Source organism: Coptis chinensis, chromosome 3 (assembly GCF_015680905.1).
Source record: "Coptis chinensis isolate HL-2020 chromosome 3, ASM1568090v1, whole genome shotgun sequence".
NCBI lineage: Eukaryota > Viridiplantae > Streptophyta > Magnoliopsida > Ranunculales > Ranunculaceae > Coptis > Coptis chinensis.
The window spans coordinates 5,703,648-5,721,547 of NC_141458.1; the positions used below are offsets into that span (position 1 = coordinate 5,703,648).

The window sequence follows — 17,900 nt, forward strand, 5'->3', positions numbered from 1 at the left end:
TATACAAGTATACAACATGTTATTACCTTATATCTTACTCAACTCTTAGTCATTACGAGCAATGAACTATTCCCTGGAAATTTCTGTATATTATAAATATGTATTTGGTTGGCCTATTTCACTCGTTAAAAGTTTGGATTATTGATGGGCCATTGTAATCTTTTATGTATCTTTTCGATTTCATTAGTTGATCTACTTCTACCAACTCCAATAGAATTTGAGAGTTAGGTATGGCTAATCAACAAAATGATTATCTGATATATGCCAAATCCAAAACAGGACACCGAGAACATGGTATGAAACACCTCATATGCAGTGAAAATTTATTTTCAACAAATGGAAATGATACAGTTTATTAGTTTATAGGTAAGTCCGTGCGAACAAATGACGTAAATGAGATGCATTGGTGAAAACTTTTTAACTGATGGTTTTACCATCCAAATCAAACACTAGTTTGAATCTAAGAAAAGCTTAGTGATCTGAATTGCATCACTTGGTATAAAGGGAATTATATATATTCTTGAGAACTGTGAGCTTAAAACCTGAAACTTCAGAGCCAAGGTGAATTATAGATGGGTGTTACAACAGACTTGACTTGGAGATACTGATCAAGACAATGCAACCCCAACTCCCTCCCAAAACCACTCATCTTATACCCTCCATAAGGACAATCGCTATCAAAACCAAAGTAACAATTCACCCAAATGATACCAGCACGTATTGATCTTGAAACTCTGTTGGCCAAGTTCAAGTCATTGGTAACAATTCCTGCTGCTAGTCCGTACCTTGTTTTATTTGCTCTTTCGATTGCCTCCTCAACAGTCCTACAATTTTGAAATATTATAAAAAAAGTGTTCATTTCAGCCACAAACTAGTTAGGGAATTGATTATTGTAGTAGAACATATTGATGTTCCAATAGTTTGGATTTGTAAAATTTCTTTTCAGCTAAACCACTATCCACCATGATATCTACCATCCGGTTTATGTTTTTATATTTATAGAAGAATTGATCAAGGGTAATTAGAAATCGATTTTGACCTTAATTACCTGAATTTCATGAGAGACATCACAGGTCCAAATATTTCATCCTTCACTATCGCCATATCATCCTGGTCAAAATGAGTTTCAAATCAAACCTATGCTTTAATTTAAACATGAAAGTTTTATGTAAACTAGCTGCACTTTAATATTTTATCTCTAAGAATAGCGTGCAAGTTACCTTAACATCTGTGAAAATTGTGGGTTCAATGTGATATCCCTTTTCGCTACAAGGTTTACCACCTACCAACAATGTAGCTCCTTCTCTTTTTCCATGCTCAATGTATGACAGGATCTTATCAAATTGTTTTCTGTTGGCCTGCATATCAGTTACATGACTCTGTTATGAAGTATATCTCGGAAAACTATTTGATAAAAAGACTAGTGAAAAAACAACACAATATTAAAGAAAACACAAGTTATAAATTTCAACAAAATTTTAAGCGGTATCCAAAATGTAGAACAAAATGCGACTGTTCTGTCCATTTTTGTTTGTAGATGAAAAGAAAGTCCTATTTCAGTTCGTGATTTTGTAAAGAATAAGTCTGTCAAGGAATATAACCGTTGTAATAATGGGATTTGATTTACCTGAGGTCCTTGATGCACTTGAGGATCGAAAGGGTCACCTACCACCCACTTCTTTGCCTTTTCCACACACTTCCTAACAAATTCATCATATATTCCTTCTTGGACATAGACGCGAGAACCTGCCACACAAACTTCACCCTGCAAAACTGACATCATTATGTTTCCAACTAATCAATTGTCTGATATATAAGGAGATCAATAATATGCTTGCCTTGTTGTAAAAATTGGCTAAGAAAGCAAGATCAATGGCCTTATCTAGATCAGCGTCATCAAATATTATGAGAGGCGACTTTCCGCCTAATTCAAGTGAAACGATTTTGAAATTACTTGCTGCTGCAGCCTGCATTACTTGTCGTCCAACTTCACCAGAACCTGTAAAACTAACCTGAAAATGCCAATAAATACTAGCTACTCATGATGGTCACAGGTTCATCTGATATGATTAAGGTCCTACAATACTTTGACAGTTTACATAATGAGTGTTGGTATTGCGCAAGAGGCAATCCAGGACCAGCTGGGTGGGACTTGGGAGACACTATTCAGAGATCACACCGGTGCAGTGGTGGGGACACTAATTGGAGGCATCGGAATCAATACAAACTATGTTGCGGAAACAATCGCTATTGTGGAGGGCATCTGTAAAGCAGTTGAGATGGGTTAAACTTCCATAAATGGGTGGAAGGAGACTCAGTGGCGGCTATCGAGTCATTCAAAAACAACAGGGTGCACTGGAGGGCCAAAGCAGATTGGGAACGGGTAAGACGGAAAGCAAATATTAAGTTCTCAAGTACTTGGAGGGAATCCAACTTTGTAGCAGACCACACTAGACTATGTTGTTAAGCAATGGTGGAATTATAAACCTAGTTTTAGATTTATTTCTTAAGCACACCAAGGGTGAAGAGACCTACACAAGGCTCTCACCAGGAAAACAATGCAACATTCTTTTCATTTTTTGCTATATCAATCAATTACCCTTTGGCAAAAAATAATAATGAAATGTTGGTAGAAACACTCATACTCAAATTTAGGGAGAAAGAGAGTAACCTTATCAATGTCCATATGAGAGCTGATCGCAGCACCAGCTGTGGCTCCAAATCCAGTAATAACATTAAGCACTCCATCAGGAATACCAGCCTGATGACACTTTATGATTAAATCATGGTATAATTGTATAAATGAAACTTCACTTTGCAAATATTCATATATATTATTACTTGCTAGACGAAGCAAAGCATGAATAAGCAGGTTCGCGGATAGTTGTATTACCAACTTAGCAAGATGAGCATAATATAGAGCTGAAAGAGGTGTCTGTTCTGCAGGCTTAACTATCATAGTGCAACCAGCAGCTAAGGCAGGAGAAACTTTCATGAAAAACATGGCAGAAGGAACATTCCAGGGGATAATGTGTCCTACCACACCAATAGGCTCACTCAACGTGTACCCCTGCAGTTCACGTGACATTTTCAACGTCTCACCATGTATTTTATCTGCAGCGCCAGCATAATATCGGAGGATATTTGCAGAAGAGGGAATGTCAACCATTTTGCCCCATGTAAGCAACTTCCCTGCATTTATTGTATCTAGAACAGCCAATTCTTCTACATTTTCTTCAACTAAATCGGCGAACTTCATCATGATCCTTCCTCTCTCCTGAAAATCAATCAAGAATAGGAAAAAGATAAATTTAGTTGGGATTGTGGATAGATGCTTAAAACAGCTTGATTTGTCTTTGTTGGTTAAAAAACGGCTACCAATGAGGCAAAATAATTTAGTGACCATTAAAGTATGTTTCTCTGTTAATATGTATTTGCAAATGAAAGAAATAATAAAGGACTTACAAAACCAGACATACGAGGCCATTTTCCATGATCAAAAGCTTTTCTAGCAGCTTCAACAGCCAGATTAACATCTTCTTTATCTCCTTCTGCCACTCTTGCTGTCACTTCCTCATTTCTTGGATCAATTGTTTCAAAAAGCTTCCCTGTAAAATCGTATATCTTAAGAGTCAGTAAGTAAAAAATGCGTCTCGATCTGCATCAAATTGTCATGGTCAAATCATAGTTCCACCAAACATAGTCTGTATTTCATATATCCTGGGGAGGGAAATTGGCCAACAACAAAAATAACTTCTTTTGAAATGTGCTGATGTGCCTGACGAAGGTACATAAATATAATATCCAAAAAATGCCCCTTTGTGTTACTTGATTGCGAGCTAGCTTGAAATAATCTTGCATATATGTATTTACCACTGGTCAAAATCGACATGCATGTTGTAGGGGAGCGATATCCTCATAGGGCATCGCACTCGCGAGGAGCATAAGCGAACTGAAGATATCGACCTCCAAGACAGACCTGAGAACAGCGCCCCTAGCAGGCACACGAGTGCGCAGCATAGATGAATCCAAGGCGACCTCCAAGACCGACCTGCGAGCGGCTCGAGTAGGTGGTGCGAACGAAGATATCTCAGTACGAACACTTTGCCAGATACAGAACGCTTCGGATAGAAACACACCCCACCAGGTGTAATGATTGCCAAGATCTTAGTGGTAATCTCATCACCGGGAAATAGGGACTACCGCATCTACCCCCAATCATAACAGGGCATATCCAAAATCCAATTCAACACTCATCCGCGATCTCCACCCTACATTTGCACAAAAAGAGTACACGTGTCGAAGGATCTCCTCTCCACGAAATCTATAAATACCACCCTCTTTGGAACTACGTCAGACCTGATTCTTCTCTCCCCAAGAAAAGGAAAAACGAGAGAAGATACGTAGGCAGTTCGCTCACAGCGACCTCGGTCACATCCAAAATCCAAACCCCTCCCGTTCTTCCTTGTTGTAATTAGGAGAAGATCAAAACACTCCTTTACATTGGCGCCGTCTGTGGTTTCGATTACTGGAGAGCCACTTTAGATCGGTTCATCCATCTCTAACTCTCCGCCCACGAAGCATGGTTAGCATAGAAGATCAAGTTCGAACCTTGCCCACCAGTTGGGAATAACGAATGAGAGCATTTCCTTGCTCAGGGAGGAAAATGCTACTTTACGCTTTCGGTGGATAGTTACCGGCAACAACAAATTCGGCAACGCGAGCCGAAACCGCGAATCGATGGCGTTAATCGGCCAGATTAATGAAGTTATCCCAAAGGATTGGCGGACGCGCTGCGAAGAAGGATTCGACACGCATTGTTCACAAGATGCTTAAGGCGTATCGTGCATCTCCGCTTTCACCGCAGGGTCCTCGATAAATCCCTCTCCACACGACTTTATCCAGCCACGCTTTCCCATGACGGCGGCACATGCCTGGTCCGACATGTGGCTCGCTATATTCGAGTTTGGCACTTTTACCGGTTCACCCGAGTTTGATTATCTCCATCTGCAGATTATTTCCGGCCCGACCTCAAAGATGGCGCTCTCGATTGGTTCTTTTCAACGAGTCCGATTCTATAAACACCTTCAACGACTTTCGATTTGTTAAGCCCGGCCGAGACGTCCCAATAACAACGGTGGAAGAAGGCGATCTTGATTCTCTGTTTCAATTATCATTCAGGAGGATCTAAACTATTATTAGTGAATTCCTAGGGCGGTTCAAGGCGAGCTGGCGTGCATGGAAAGTGGCTTGAAAGAATCTTTTCGCCACAATCGGCCTTTTCCAATGCTTGCCGAGTCGCGAAACACCGACCTCGCTAGGTCGTTGATGAAGGAACGCCGGAGACACCTGTCCGAGCTCTACGCTTCGGCGTGGACAAGTACATCAAGTTGCGAGGAAACTTTAAAACTCCATGGTTTAGCGAGAGAACCCACGAGGTCGCTTGAAGTCTCGGATCGTACCCCACGGGTCAAGAAGCGCGCCAGGTCGCTTGCACCCGGCAGCTTCGTGCCGACCGGATAACAGAGAGTTCATTTGTCGACCGTTCCCGATCACATCTTTGGATAAGATTAAGCGCGCCCCATTTTTCCGACCAAACATCAGGCAGCCCGCAGATTGACCTGGCAAGCCTTTTTGTGCATTTCGCAAAGCAAAGTGCCATGAAACTAATGCATGCTGGGGGCTCAAGCATTATCTCCAAGACCTGGTGGAAGATGGTCATATCAAACAATACACTAGCATTCCTGATGGCGACCTGCGTCACAAGTTGATGGCCCGTCGTGTACGTAGTCGATCTCCACCTCACCGTCACCACCAAGGGGTACAGGCTCGTCCTCACAGTAGAGGACGCTCCCGTGATCGTTCTCATCACGAGAGAAGGCAGCACTCGTCCGATCGTGACAATGCCCGCACTATTCATGTGATTACCTTTCCGGACGATTCCGTGACCTCTTCCAGAGAAAAAACGTCGGGGTAGAAACTCTTCGGAAGTCTATCATTTTACTTCCGCAGGCAGCCACCCGCCCGGGTTCAGTCGCCTTGGCGATATCATTTTCCGCAGAGGCAAAGTCTGCCTTCCTCATAATGACGATTGGTAGTTCATGTCAAAATCGGCCGATGGACCGGTCAAAGCGCGTCCCCATCGACCGACCACAGCGGTTCTGCGACATCTTATTTTACCACACCATGCAAGAGATGAACCTCCCCAAGTCCGTTCTCGTAGACCCAATCGCCCCCGCTATGGGTTCAATGGCTCGAGCCGACCCATTGGTGACATTATCTTACCGGTATCGGTGGGATCTCGAGAGGATAAGATTACATGTAATACGGGTTTTCGCGTTCTCGACATTAAGTTAGATCCCTCAATGCCATACTAGGCGGCGGCGGATCCATCGATGCAAGCGATCCATCAACATTGCATCAAGTTCTACGTTTCCCGGGACCTGGGGAATGATGGAGCTTAAAGCAATCGGCTTGAGGCGTATCAGCGTAACGGATAGTATCAACCCGGTGAGACTGCCCGATGGGTGACACCCATCATACACGAGCCCACCGGTTACCTGATGGCGCATGATTTAGTGGTCGAGTCCGGACTCGACCGCCAAGCGAGCGGGGCTCCGAAAAAGCGATACCTGCGGTTCGCTCCCCGCCTCATTCCTGCACAAGCAAAGCTACCCAGCATTGATACAAAATCAGCTGCCCCATCGACTAGAGTGTCAAGAATCGCTTCGGATTGTGGTGGGCCAACACACGTGCCAACAACGGCCGTACCACCAGTGTCCATCCCTCCAGTGCTGTATCCACAGCTCGGGGATGCCCCCATCAACGCTGATGCTCAAGTCGTTCAGACCCCAACTGCTAGCCAGACTAGCCCAGAGCACGTTCAAGACCCCCTTGAGAGCGAACTACCAAGCAGCGCTCCACCATCCGTTGTAACACCTCCAGTGGCAGAAAAAGAAAGAGTGAACTTAGGCACCGCTGACGACCCCAAGTTAAATCTATGTAGGGGCCAACCTCCGACCCCATGTTAAAGACCCGACTTGTAAATTTTTATCTATGAATAAATATGTTTTGCTTGGTGGTATATTGATGCCCCGAGTCGATCCTCAAATCGCATGCCATAAATTAAATGTGAACCCCAATGCTAAACCGGTCCGACAAATGACCTGCGTAGACTATCCTGCTTTCAAAAATCCATCAACGGCGAGTCGAAAAACTCAAACAAGTCGGTTTCATCGAAAGTAGACTACCCCGAGTGGATTGCAAATATTGTCGCCGTCCCCAAAAGAATGGCACGGTTAAGCCTATGTGTCGATTTCACAAATGTCAATCGCCACGCCCAAAAGGCGGTTTCCCTTGCCTCGCATTGACCAACTTGTCGACCAAACCGTGGTCATGAGCTCCTCTCCTTTATGGATGCGTCGCGATGGGGTACAACCAAATCCCTTTCGCCGAGGAAGATCAAGAGAAGACTTAGTTCATTCACGGAGCAAGGGATCTATTGCTACAACGTCCTCCCGGTCGGAAGAGAAGAACCGGAAGGCGACATACCAACGCCTAGTCACCGACATGTTCCAAGACATGTTAAAGCGACACCATGGAGCTCTACATTGGCGACATGGTGGTCAAAAGCAAAAAGCTGGTGATCACCTCACCCACCTCGAACAAAGCGTTCTCCGGACTCACCCGTCGGGCATGAAGTTGAACCCGAAAAAATGCCTCTTTGGGCGCCCCTCCGACAAGTTTTTAGGGTATCAGTGTGTGCGCCGGGATCGAGGCAAATCGACGGATCCGGCGTTCTTAGATATGCCCGATCCACGCAAAAAGAAACGAGATCTGAAATTGTCGGGGAATGGTGGCGCTCAACCGGTTCATATCAAGGGCCTCGGATAAGTGTAGACCCGTTCTGCGGCTCCTCCGAAAAGGCGAGCGTTTTCATGGAAGCGATCAATGTCATCATGCATTAAGCTACTCTCAAAGAGTATCTCACCACGCCTCCGTCTTAGCCAAACCAATATATGGAGAGACACCGGGGCTTTATCCGGCATTATCCGATTTAGCCATCATTTCGGTTCTCTTTAAAGAGGAGAACAATTCGAGAAGCCAATCTACTTCACGAGTAAGACACTCCGCCACCGAAAAAATTACGCCTTCACGGAACGGAATGTACTTGCTTTTGTTGTATTCCCCGCGGAAGTTCGGGCCGTACTTTCGAGCACATCAAATCAAAGTTCTTACCGACCTTCCATTGAAGAAAGTCCTTCACAAAGAAAACAAGACTACTTTCGAATGGCGGTTTGGGCGAAGAACTTCGGAGAACACCACATAGAGTTAGTCCCCGCACTTCCGGAAAGGTCGGTCGTCGCCGATTTCCTAGCGATTTCCCGGTCGAGGACCCGGTTTTGAACAACAAAGCCGAGCTCCCGGACACAAAAACGAGAGTCAAATCATACGGTCTCTCTTTGTGGATGGTTCGAGTAATCTCGGTGGAAGTGGCATCGAGTCGTCTTAGTTTCCCCGACGGAATATGATTGAAAAGTCGGTCCGCATTGACTTTGCAACTTCCAATAATGAGGCGGAGTCTGGCTAATTAGGGGACTAAGGATGGCTTATTTCGGTCGGTGTCGAAGAGATCAAGTCTTTAGTGACTTCATGGCCCGGTGGTCGTTAGCCGGGTTGCAAAAGAGTACACTACCCACGAAGGTAACCTTTCCAAGTATCTTGGTCGTTCATCGGTTATTGCCTTCTTTTAGCGGTACACATACATCATTTCTTGCGTGAGGAGAACATACATGCCAGACGGTTTAACTTACTTGGCTACCCGGACCCGAAGCTGCGTTCCCGACAAGTTCTCATAGAAGTCGTCGATCGATCGACCGCATACCAAGTCGACCACACCTTGATGATAAAGCGACCTATTTCCTCTCTCCGCCCGGTCGGTTAGGCCAAACATGGATCGCGACCCATCATCGATTATATCGACCGCGGCGCGGCTCCAGGGCGTACCAAAGGCGAAGCGGTCCCATATCAAGCTTCGTCGTTATTGTTTTGTCCAAAACAAGTCGTTCGGAAATCCGGTGGTGGCCCACATTTACGGTGCATTACCCCGAAGCGAGGTCAATTGATTTTTAAAAATCCACGAAGGAGAATGTGGAAATCCGCCCCGTGACGCTCGTTAGCTCACAAGGCCATCTCTCACCGAGATATTTCGGCCCGGATGCGGATCGATGCTAAAGCATCGTCCTCAAATGTCTCAAATGCCAAAGCGTTAAATACAATATCATCCAACCTGCTTTCGCGAATTGATCGGCATAGCGAGCCGTGGCCATTTCACATGTGGGGCATGGACATTATGGGACCATTCATCCCACGGAAGAGTCTTGCTTCGCTTTTGTCCTAGCTGCCACCGACTACTTCACCAAGTGGGTCGAGGCCATTCCTCTTTACACCGTCAAAGAGTCCCATGTCCGAAACTTCATCTGGACTCACATTATCACCAGATTTGGTTTACCACATACACTAGTAATGGACAATGGGCCTCAATTCAAAGGCCGAACAGTCAAAGAGTTCCTAGCCAAGTGGAAGATCATTCATCGCGTTCTCTACTCCAGCGATGCGGCTCGGAGTAATGGCCAAAGCGAAGCCCGAAACAAAGCAATCCTGGAGAATCTAAAGAAAAAGATCGAAAAGAACAAAAGCCAGTGGCCAAATCAGTTGGAAAATATTCTGTGGGCTCACCGTACCACAGCCCGATCTAGCACCGGCGAATCACCATTCTCCTTGTGTTATGGCCGCGAAGCCGTAATTCCTACCGAGTGACGATCCTTCTGACTTCGCTCGAGAACTTGTAGAATCCGGACCACAACGACTCCGTTTTAGCCGCGAAAATCGACACCTTTCGAAGAAAGCGCGATCTAGTCCACGCCATCGAGTCGCGTCTTATCGACAAACTCACGAAGAACTCCTACAACAAAGCGAGTTCATCCTAGGTCTTTTTTCAACACGGAGACCTAGTGCTCAAAAAGCACGGGGCGATTCCAAGTTAGCACCCACATGGGAAGGCCCTACATGCGTGGAGCGCGTGCGGTCGGCAATGGAGCATCTTGGATAAGAACCCAAGAGGGGAAGATGTTGCCTCGACCTTGGAATACTTATCTCTTGAATTTTTTTTTACCAATAGCCATCCATGGTGTATATTTTTGGTTAACATTAATGTCAAATAAGTTTCTGTGTTATTTAATACAAGTTACTATCTTTATTTGTATTGGCAAGTCAACCGGTTTACCGCGGCATAGGCGCTCAACCGTTTTACTTGGCTCGCCACTCTCCGGCCACATACTCTCGCAAGAACGAGAACACTCTCCATGCATCTGACTCTCTCGAGCTCATCGCTACATAGCCTCTCCAATTCTTGTTACGTCGAGGACCTATATTTTCTAGGATCGACTACTCGAGAACGCTCTCCATGGAGGAGCTCAGCGGCTACATAGCCTCTCCAATTCTTGTTACGTCGAGGGACCTATATTTCTAGGATCGACTACCTGCGAGAACGCTCTCCCATGAGCATCTGACTCTCTGGAGCTCACAGGCTACATAGCCTCTCCAATTCTTGTTACGTCGAGGACCTATATTTCTAGGATCGACTACACGAGAACGCTCTCATCGAGCATACAGCTCTCAGGAGCTCACTGGCTACATAGCCTCTCCAATTCTTGTTACGTCGAGGACCTATATTTCTAGGATCGACTACACGAGAACGCTCTCCGCGAGCATACGACTCTCTGGAGCTCACTGGCTACATAGCCTCTCCAATTCTTGTTACGTCGAGGACCTATATTTCTAGGATCGACTACGAGAATGCTCTCCATGAACATCTGACTCTCTCGGAGCTTACGGCTCTCTGACCTTTCCAAGTCTTGTTACGTCGGGGCCCTATATTTCTAGGATCGACCACACGAGAACGCTCTCGAGGAGCAAACGCTCTCCGGAGCTCACAGGCACCGTAGCCTCTCCAATTCCTGTCACATCAACGACCTATATTTCTAGGGCTGACTACATAACAGGACGCATATTTCTAGAATCAGAATCGGGATGCTAGTTACACCACAAATACCGCGGCATGCATGCATACATCCAAAATAACATTATATGACCATCGTCATAACAAATACATCCACCCGATCTGTTGGGATTACCGGAAATCGGATCGAGGATCATTACAAAATTCACCAAGTATTGAACGCCACTTTCGTGGAAACCCGGTTCTCGAATGAAAATGCCGAACTTGCTAAGGCAAGCACGAAAACCACAACTCTATTGTTTGCTCTCCATTATAAGAGAGAAATGTAGACTACACTTACAACTCAAGACTAACGAGTCAAATAAAGATCACCTTATCAATTCTCCGGTAATGACATGCTTGTCTTCCGGGTTGCGCTAGTCGAGCGGTATCTTGAAATGACCTCGGCATCACACGCATCTCGGGCTTTCCTTCCTCGCTGCAATCGTTTTCCTCGGCGTGTCATACTTTTTTCGTCCGGTAGCGGCATAAATCTCTGAGGCTTCGATTATCGCCTTCCGGCTTTTTTGCCACCTTCGACATTTCTTCGCGATAAGCGATCCTCAACGGCAAGTTCCTTTCCAGCTCGGTCATATCCGTCACCGATCTGGCGTTCTCGGCAACCTTCGTTACGGTACTTGGTGGACATCACTTCTAGTTTCTTCTTATCCACCCCCACACGCGTCAATCAACCCGGCTCCGTGAGGGTTACCGCCACTAGTCTCGATGCGGCTGCCGCAACATCTTTCGACTTATCATACCACGCAAAAAACTACATGAGCAAAATTAGAACACCGGACTCCACGGAAGTCGGCCTGGCAACTTAAGGCATCGGGGGGCTCACCAAACAAGCGGCCATATCCATCGTCCCGATGGTGTCCCCATGTCCTCGTCCTCCACCTCTGCTTTATCACCATCTAACACAATCCCTTCCGAACGCTGAGTCGCCATGGGGCCAGTGGAAGCTTCTGATCGAGCGTTTCACCATCCGCTTCTTCCCGTCTTCCCCGTGGTAGAATTCGCTCCCCACATCCTTACATTGCGAGGAACTCTCACCCGTGGATCGGCGACCTTGCCCCAGCTTCGTTAAGCTCGGCCCGAGCGACCGGCCGGTTTAAGCCCACTTTCGGCTGTGGCGACTGAACACAATGCCGCCCGGCCAGGCGACTATCTCTCCTCGATTCGTTTATGACCGCCCGTCTCCCATCGGCAACCTTTCTCTTCCCGATGATCGCCATGAACATGAGGATCAAACTCCATTTCCTCCATTGATAGTGGTGGCGTTTCTCTCCATAAACGCCGCGACATCTAGCCATCCTAACATAGCGGCAAAAGTTCTTTAGCGGCATGAGCTAAAGCTTACTCTAGGTATTTCTCAAACGAATAACACGCGGATAAGAAACCCGCGTGCGATGATGAAGCGGTAGCGGCGAAAGGCCTGGCCCGAAAGGCGCAAAAAGGCGATGAAGGGGAAGCTTAGGCACAACAATGATAAAACCCCTTGATGATATTCGAGGAGCGGTTTATATTCCTTAGGAAACGTCTTTTCCTAAGTGCCTCATAATCACCTTGAGGCGCCAAACGCCATCGCCGCCATCATTTATGTCCCATGAACCGCTTTCGTCTCCCCCCGTGTCACGCATGTCACGAGGAACAACTGAACATTAAGCGCGGGCGAATCTGAGCAAAGTCGACCTACGTCTTGAGCCGGAACTCCGGCGATCGATGCTCACGTTAGCGTAGCATTTATCAATCGAAAAGCACTCCACAACGGGGCGCTCCTCCCATCTTACCAATCGTAAGTAAGGAGGTTGTCACCACAATGTGCCTACCACGTTCCAATATAAGCCGTATAATCCTGCATAACTATGAGCGAGCAAAAACGACTTCGGACATACACAAGCAAAACAAATATCTACCATCGCATGCAAACAAAGGACGACCTGGTTTACCAGCTTTTTCATACAGCTCAATCTTGAGCCGAGTTGCTGAGATTACTCAGAAAATCCAACCCGGCCCCACACGAGTTAACAACAATCGGCTACTCCGAATCAGCAAGAGACACCCACTCGTTCAAGATTACAATACACAAACACAAGAAAGGCGAACTGCCCAGGTTACCCCAGGAAACCAGTTCTATTGTATCACAGCATATAAGCTGATAAAAAGACAAGCAACAACTTTTACAACTCGTCATCTCCGGGCACAGTAGTTACCCCTCCACGCTCAAAAGCTTCATCGATCTCAGCATCTCTCCCGTCCACTATAATCGCTATGCCATCCAACTCTAAGCTCATCACCGGTCGGTATGGCGCTTCATTTCGAGCCACCCGACCCGGCACGCGGCTCCACGAAAGAGGCAATCGCCACACCGGCATCCCGCGGACCTCCTCCACCGAGGGGCGGGGCCTTACGGCCAGGCGTGTTCCTCCTTCAAGCCATTGTAGTCGACTCTCGGCTCAGCGAAGTCTGCGTCCGGCGTGTCATAGGCACGGTTGGCGTCTGAGAGCAACCTTCTGCGGTCTGAAAGCATAATCGTTGACTACCAATTTCCACGGTAGGCTGCTTTCGGACATTATCTTCACTCCTTTCTAGCTTTTGCCTCGGCTCTTCCGCTTCAGGTATCTTTCAACATCTTGGCGGACTTCGGTGACTTCGCAGGCTTTCTTCAAATCTTCCGGTTCCTCGCTCCATCCATCGAGCGTCTGGGCGTTTTCAGCTCCTCGGCCGACTTCACCACCATTTCCCTATCGATTCTCGGGGCGATCTCTTTCAACTTCGGAATCCACTCACGGTACCGCGAACTTACACATGGTTAGCCTGACAACAATTTGCATAAGCAAACAAATAACCTCGGATGAAACTTCTGGACATACCAAGCATTGCGCCAATTTCCATTCGTCTCGAGTTGTCGGCCCGACCCTTTCTCATCTAGCTCTCTGCGCGGTTGCCATCGAGCTATCTCTGTTCTAGCAAACAACCCGCTATCTTCTTCGGATCACGGCAAGCGATTAAGCCGTTTTCCGCGGTCTTGTTGCGCCCATGCTCGTCGGATAGACAAAATGTCCTCCGGATCATCCGCGAACCACAACCGCTTTTCCGGTCACCTTCACGGAGCCTTGGCCTTCTTCACCGGTTGGGATCGTCCCGATCGGCGTCTTGGACCCCACTCAAAAAGTGGCCAAGTCCATGACTGCTTTCGGTCGGGCCCCACTACGGCGAGATACCGTGGCCCCAGCCGTACCACCATCAGATCCGCCCCCCGCGCTAGCGTCATCCCCACGAGCGTGTCGAGCTACTTTCGCAACTCGTCCAGCGTCTTGCTCAGAGGCGTCGCGTTGCCTCCTCTCCGACCGCCTACCCCACGGCGGCGGTCAAAACCACTGGCTCCAACTCCACAGGAGCCTCGATCGAACCCCATTCAGGCCGACTGCCCGACCCTCCAGCTCCTGAGGTTCCCCCCCTAACAGGACGCCTTGCGCTCCCATGCACCCGCTGCCTCTCCTCTCGTGTTACCAGGTCACTCGTTCGTGCCTCCATCACTCCTTGCCTTAGCGGAGCTTTCGAGCTCGCTCTTTTTCGCTTTCCTTTTTTCCGGATTGCGGTCCACCTTTTCTACAAAGAAATGTGCAACCTCGGGCAACTTCGCTTTTGTTTTCCGCACGCGACTCGGTAGAGCAAATCTTTCTATCTCCCCACGATCGGTTCGCCTTCCGCGAAAACTCTGCGGCCAAAGCAAAACAAAACCACGGTAGAACAACTATCAAACGTTACAAAAATAATAACAGAAAAGTGTTCCTACCCACCGGATATGTTACAAATCCTAGTTCGCAGTATACACCCGCTCACACAGTAATTGCCAACTAGCAACAATGGTCTCTTAGTCCAGGCCTCATTGCTTACTCCATCGATCACAGCAGAACGCGTCGTCATGGTTTGCAAGCTAAAGTTCATATTCCCCGATCGACGTACCACATAGTGCTCCACTATGTCAGCTACCCTTATGTCATATTCCCCACTCGCGTTCAACAGGTCGAACACCTTAAATAATCGCCAGGTGTTACCCACGAACCGAGGGGAGACTTCAACAAAGCGCCAAGAAGTCGCATACCGTTTGAGAAACGGTATGTGCATATATCTTTCTCTCGGTACGCCCTCACAGATTATAACTCCACCGTTCGGCGGGTTATACTCCTCACTACGAACATTTTCACTCAATCGTGGCTCGTATATCTCCAGGTCAGGGACCTTAATCCCATATGCTGCCCTCAGTTCGGGGAAAGAGTTGGCAGCACGACGGTTCACACTTCTAGGGGGCACATCGCTTGATGACGACATCTCCCCCCGACCTGACGTACTGGCCACGTCATCTCCTGACCTAGATCGGGCATTACCCCCGCCTATCCTATCCTCTTCTTCCAACTCAACCTCCACGCCGACACTTACTGTTTCTTCATCCTCGTACTCTCCACAACTTAAAGATATCTCTCGGACCTCCTCCGATCGAGTATCATCAGAATCGGACATTATAACAACTCTTTTCTATCAAATATTCAGTCCTAAACCCTTTAGCCTTACAACAACCTACCTACTTAAAATAACGGCGGACGAGAGGAAAAGCAAATGGAAATTGGAAAGATAACAGCAACAGGAGCACTCACCTGAGAAACCCTAGCTGGCGTTTTTGCGGAGGAAGAAAACACGAAATAACTTTTTGGTATCTCAAATCTGATTTTGTATAAACCGCCCGTTCAGTTACCAAGGAGTAATCATTACAGCCTACGCTATAGCCCGCACACGTGTTCCAAGGCACTGTCCTTTCAGCAGTTCCGCATAACGCGGCGACACGTTTCTTCTCCAACTGCTACGATTCTGTCACGTGCAAGTAAGGTAAAACTACCTTTTTCCCGCCAATTCACCAGGCCACAGCATTCAAAAGTGGCGCCCTACCAGTCGGTTCATCCACTACTGTTCGCTCATGCTCCACCACGCTCGTCCGACTCTTTCTCTCAGCAGCGCGTTTCCCCTTACATCTACGCCCTACTGAGAGGGGGCTGTGTAGGGGAGCGATATCCTCATAGGGCATCGCACTCGCGAGGAGCATAAGCGAACTGAAGATATCGACCTCCAAGACAGACCGAGAACAAAGCCCTAGCAGTACACGAAAAGCAAAGATAGATGAATCAAAGGCGACCTCCAAGACCGACTGCGGCGGCTCGAGTAGGTGGTGCGAACGAAGATATCTCAAGATTTAACACTTTGCCGGATCTGAACGCCGGATAGAAACACACCCCACCGGTGTGTAATGATTGCCGGGATCTTAGTGGTAATCTCATCACCGAAAATAGGGACTACCGCATCTACCCCCAATCATAACAGGGCATATCCAAAATCCAATTCAACACTCATCCGCGATCTCCACCCTACATTTGCACAAAAGAGTACACGTGTCAGAAGGATCTCCTCTCCCTAAAATCTATAAATACCACCCCATTTGGAACTTCGTCGGACACGATTCTCTCCCAAGAAAAAGGAAAAAAACGAGAGAAGATAATGTGAGGCGGTTTCATTTCACAAATGACCTCGGTCACATCCAAAATCCAAACCCCTCCCGTTCTTCCTTGTTGTAATTAGGAGAAGATCAAAACACTCCTTTACACATGTCTTTTAACAATTGCATAAATTTTCATGTAGAACTTGTTTCCGATAATGTAGGTAAGACTTATTATATTATTTGTTTTATACAAACATGCAAACAACCAGTTTTTGAAGAATCCGGGCGGGGAACCATAGCTGTTAGCCTGTTATGCTGAAGCAGTGTATTTATAACACGTTTGTTCATTTTAGTAGCTTATTGATTACTTAAATAAATGGAGTATATATATTACAACTTAAATTGATAAAGAATGGTGATAAGATTGGTGGACTGCCAAAGTGTCAACAAAAGAAAAGGAAAAAACGAAAACAGAACAAAACATATATAAGTCTGAAGTTCTGAACCACTTGTACCACATACTATTATGTAGTCCACGTACAGATAAACAAATCAGATTAGTTTATATTCTTATGCTAAAGGGTAATTGATTGATATGAAATTAGTTTACCAACTCCTTTATATAATTTTATTTTCTTTCTCTTGTTTGCAGGTCCCCTTCATTTAATGCCGTATACGTTATCGATTCTTTTTGTAGTAATATGTATTTCACTTCTTTAGAAAACCGAAAAATCATAATACATCCATTCTATACTACTTTTTAGTTCAGAAGGAATTCTCTTTGTTCAGTAACTGATCTTTATCAAAACCATCCTTAATAATTTCAATACGATGTGTCAAAACTCAAAGATATAGTTCGTGATTTGTTTCTGAAATCTGCAGTATATATGAAAACATATAAACACAAAATGGAAAAGAAGAAAGAGAACTGAAATAAATTCTGAGGTTAACTACCCCCTAGATTAGCCAATTAGGATTTCCCTAGTTAACCCAAACAATGCGTACATACACTACGTATAACAAGAGCTTCAATTTCTTTAGTGGGAAATCTTATGTATGTATTAACACCTTAACGGCAACCCCTGATAAACATGGTCTGTATGAACATGGAAGTAGGAATATTCTACTCTACCTATACATATATGAACTTAGACATGAAACCAAAACAAGCTAGAAAGGCATGTATACCAGAAACAGCATCGACGAATTCACCATTGATGAAGAGCTTTGTAAACTTGATTTTCGGTATTTGGACAAAATTTTCAGCAACAACACCATTGCTGTGAAGCAACATCTTTCTATCTTTCTTGTTTCTTGGTAAAGAAAGAAACTCTTATTGTTATACTA

The 17,900-nt window shown here is 46.2% G+C and overlaps 1 protein-coding gene across 4 annotated transcripts; it reads right to left on the reverse strand.

Moving 5' to 3' along the window:
* Positions 1-475: 475 nt before the first annotated feature.
* LOC147507537 (aldehyde dehydrogenase family 2 member C4-like) lies at positions 476-17,900 on the reverse strand. Of its 4 annotated transcripts, XM_086600243.1 has the most exons (10): positions 17,742-17,900; positions 3,466-3,608; positions 3,103-3,277; positions 2,894-2,973; positions 2,672-2,761; positions 1,839-2,012; positions 1,628-1,765; positions 1,221-1,358; positions 1,049-1,110; positions 476-824 (listed from the first exon to the last, which is right to left on the reverse strand). In XM_086600243.1, exons 1-10 carry the CDS (start codon positions 17,845-17,847, stop codon positions 551-553), a joined length of 1,380 nt encoding a protein of 459 aa, XP_086456369.1. In that variant the 5' UTR covers positions 17,848-17,900; the 3' UTR covers positions 476-550. The 4 variants fall into 4 exon arrangements, with proteins under 4 accessions (XP_086456369.1, XP_086456366.1, XP_086456367.1 ...); XM_086600240.1 differs by having other exon boundaries at positions 2,894-3,277; XM_086600241.1 differs by lacking the exon at positions 17,742-17,900 and adding an exon at positions 16,820-16,916 and having other exon boundaries at positions 2,894-3,277.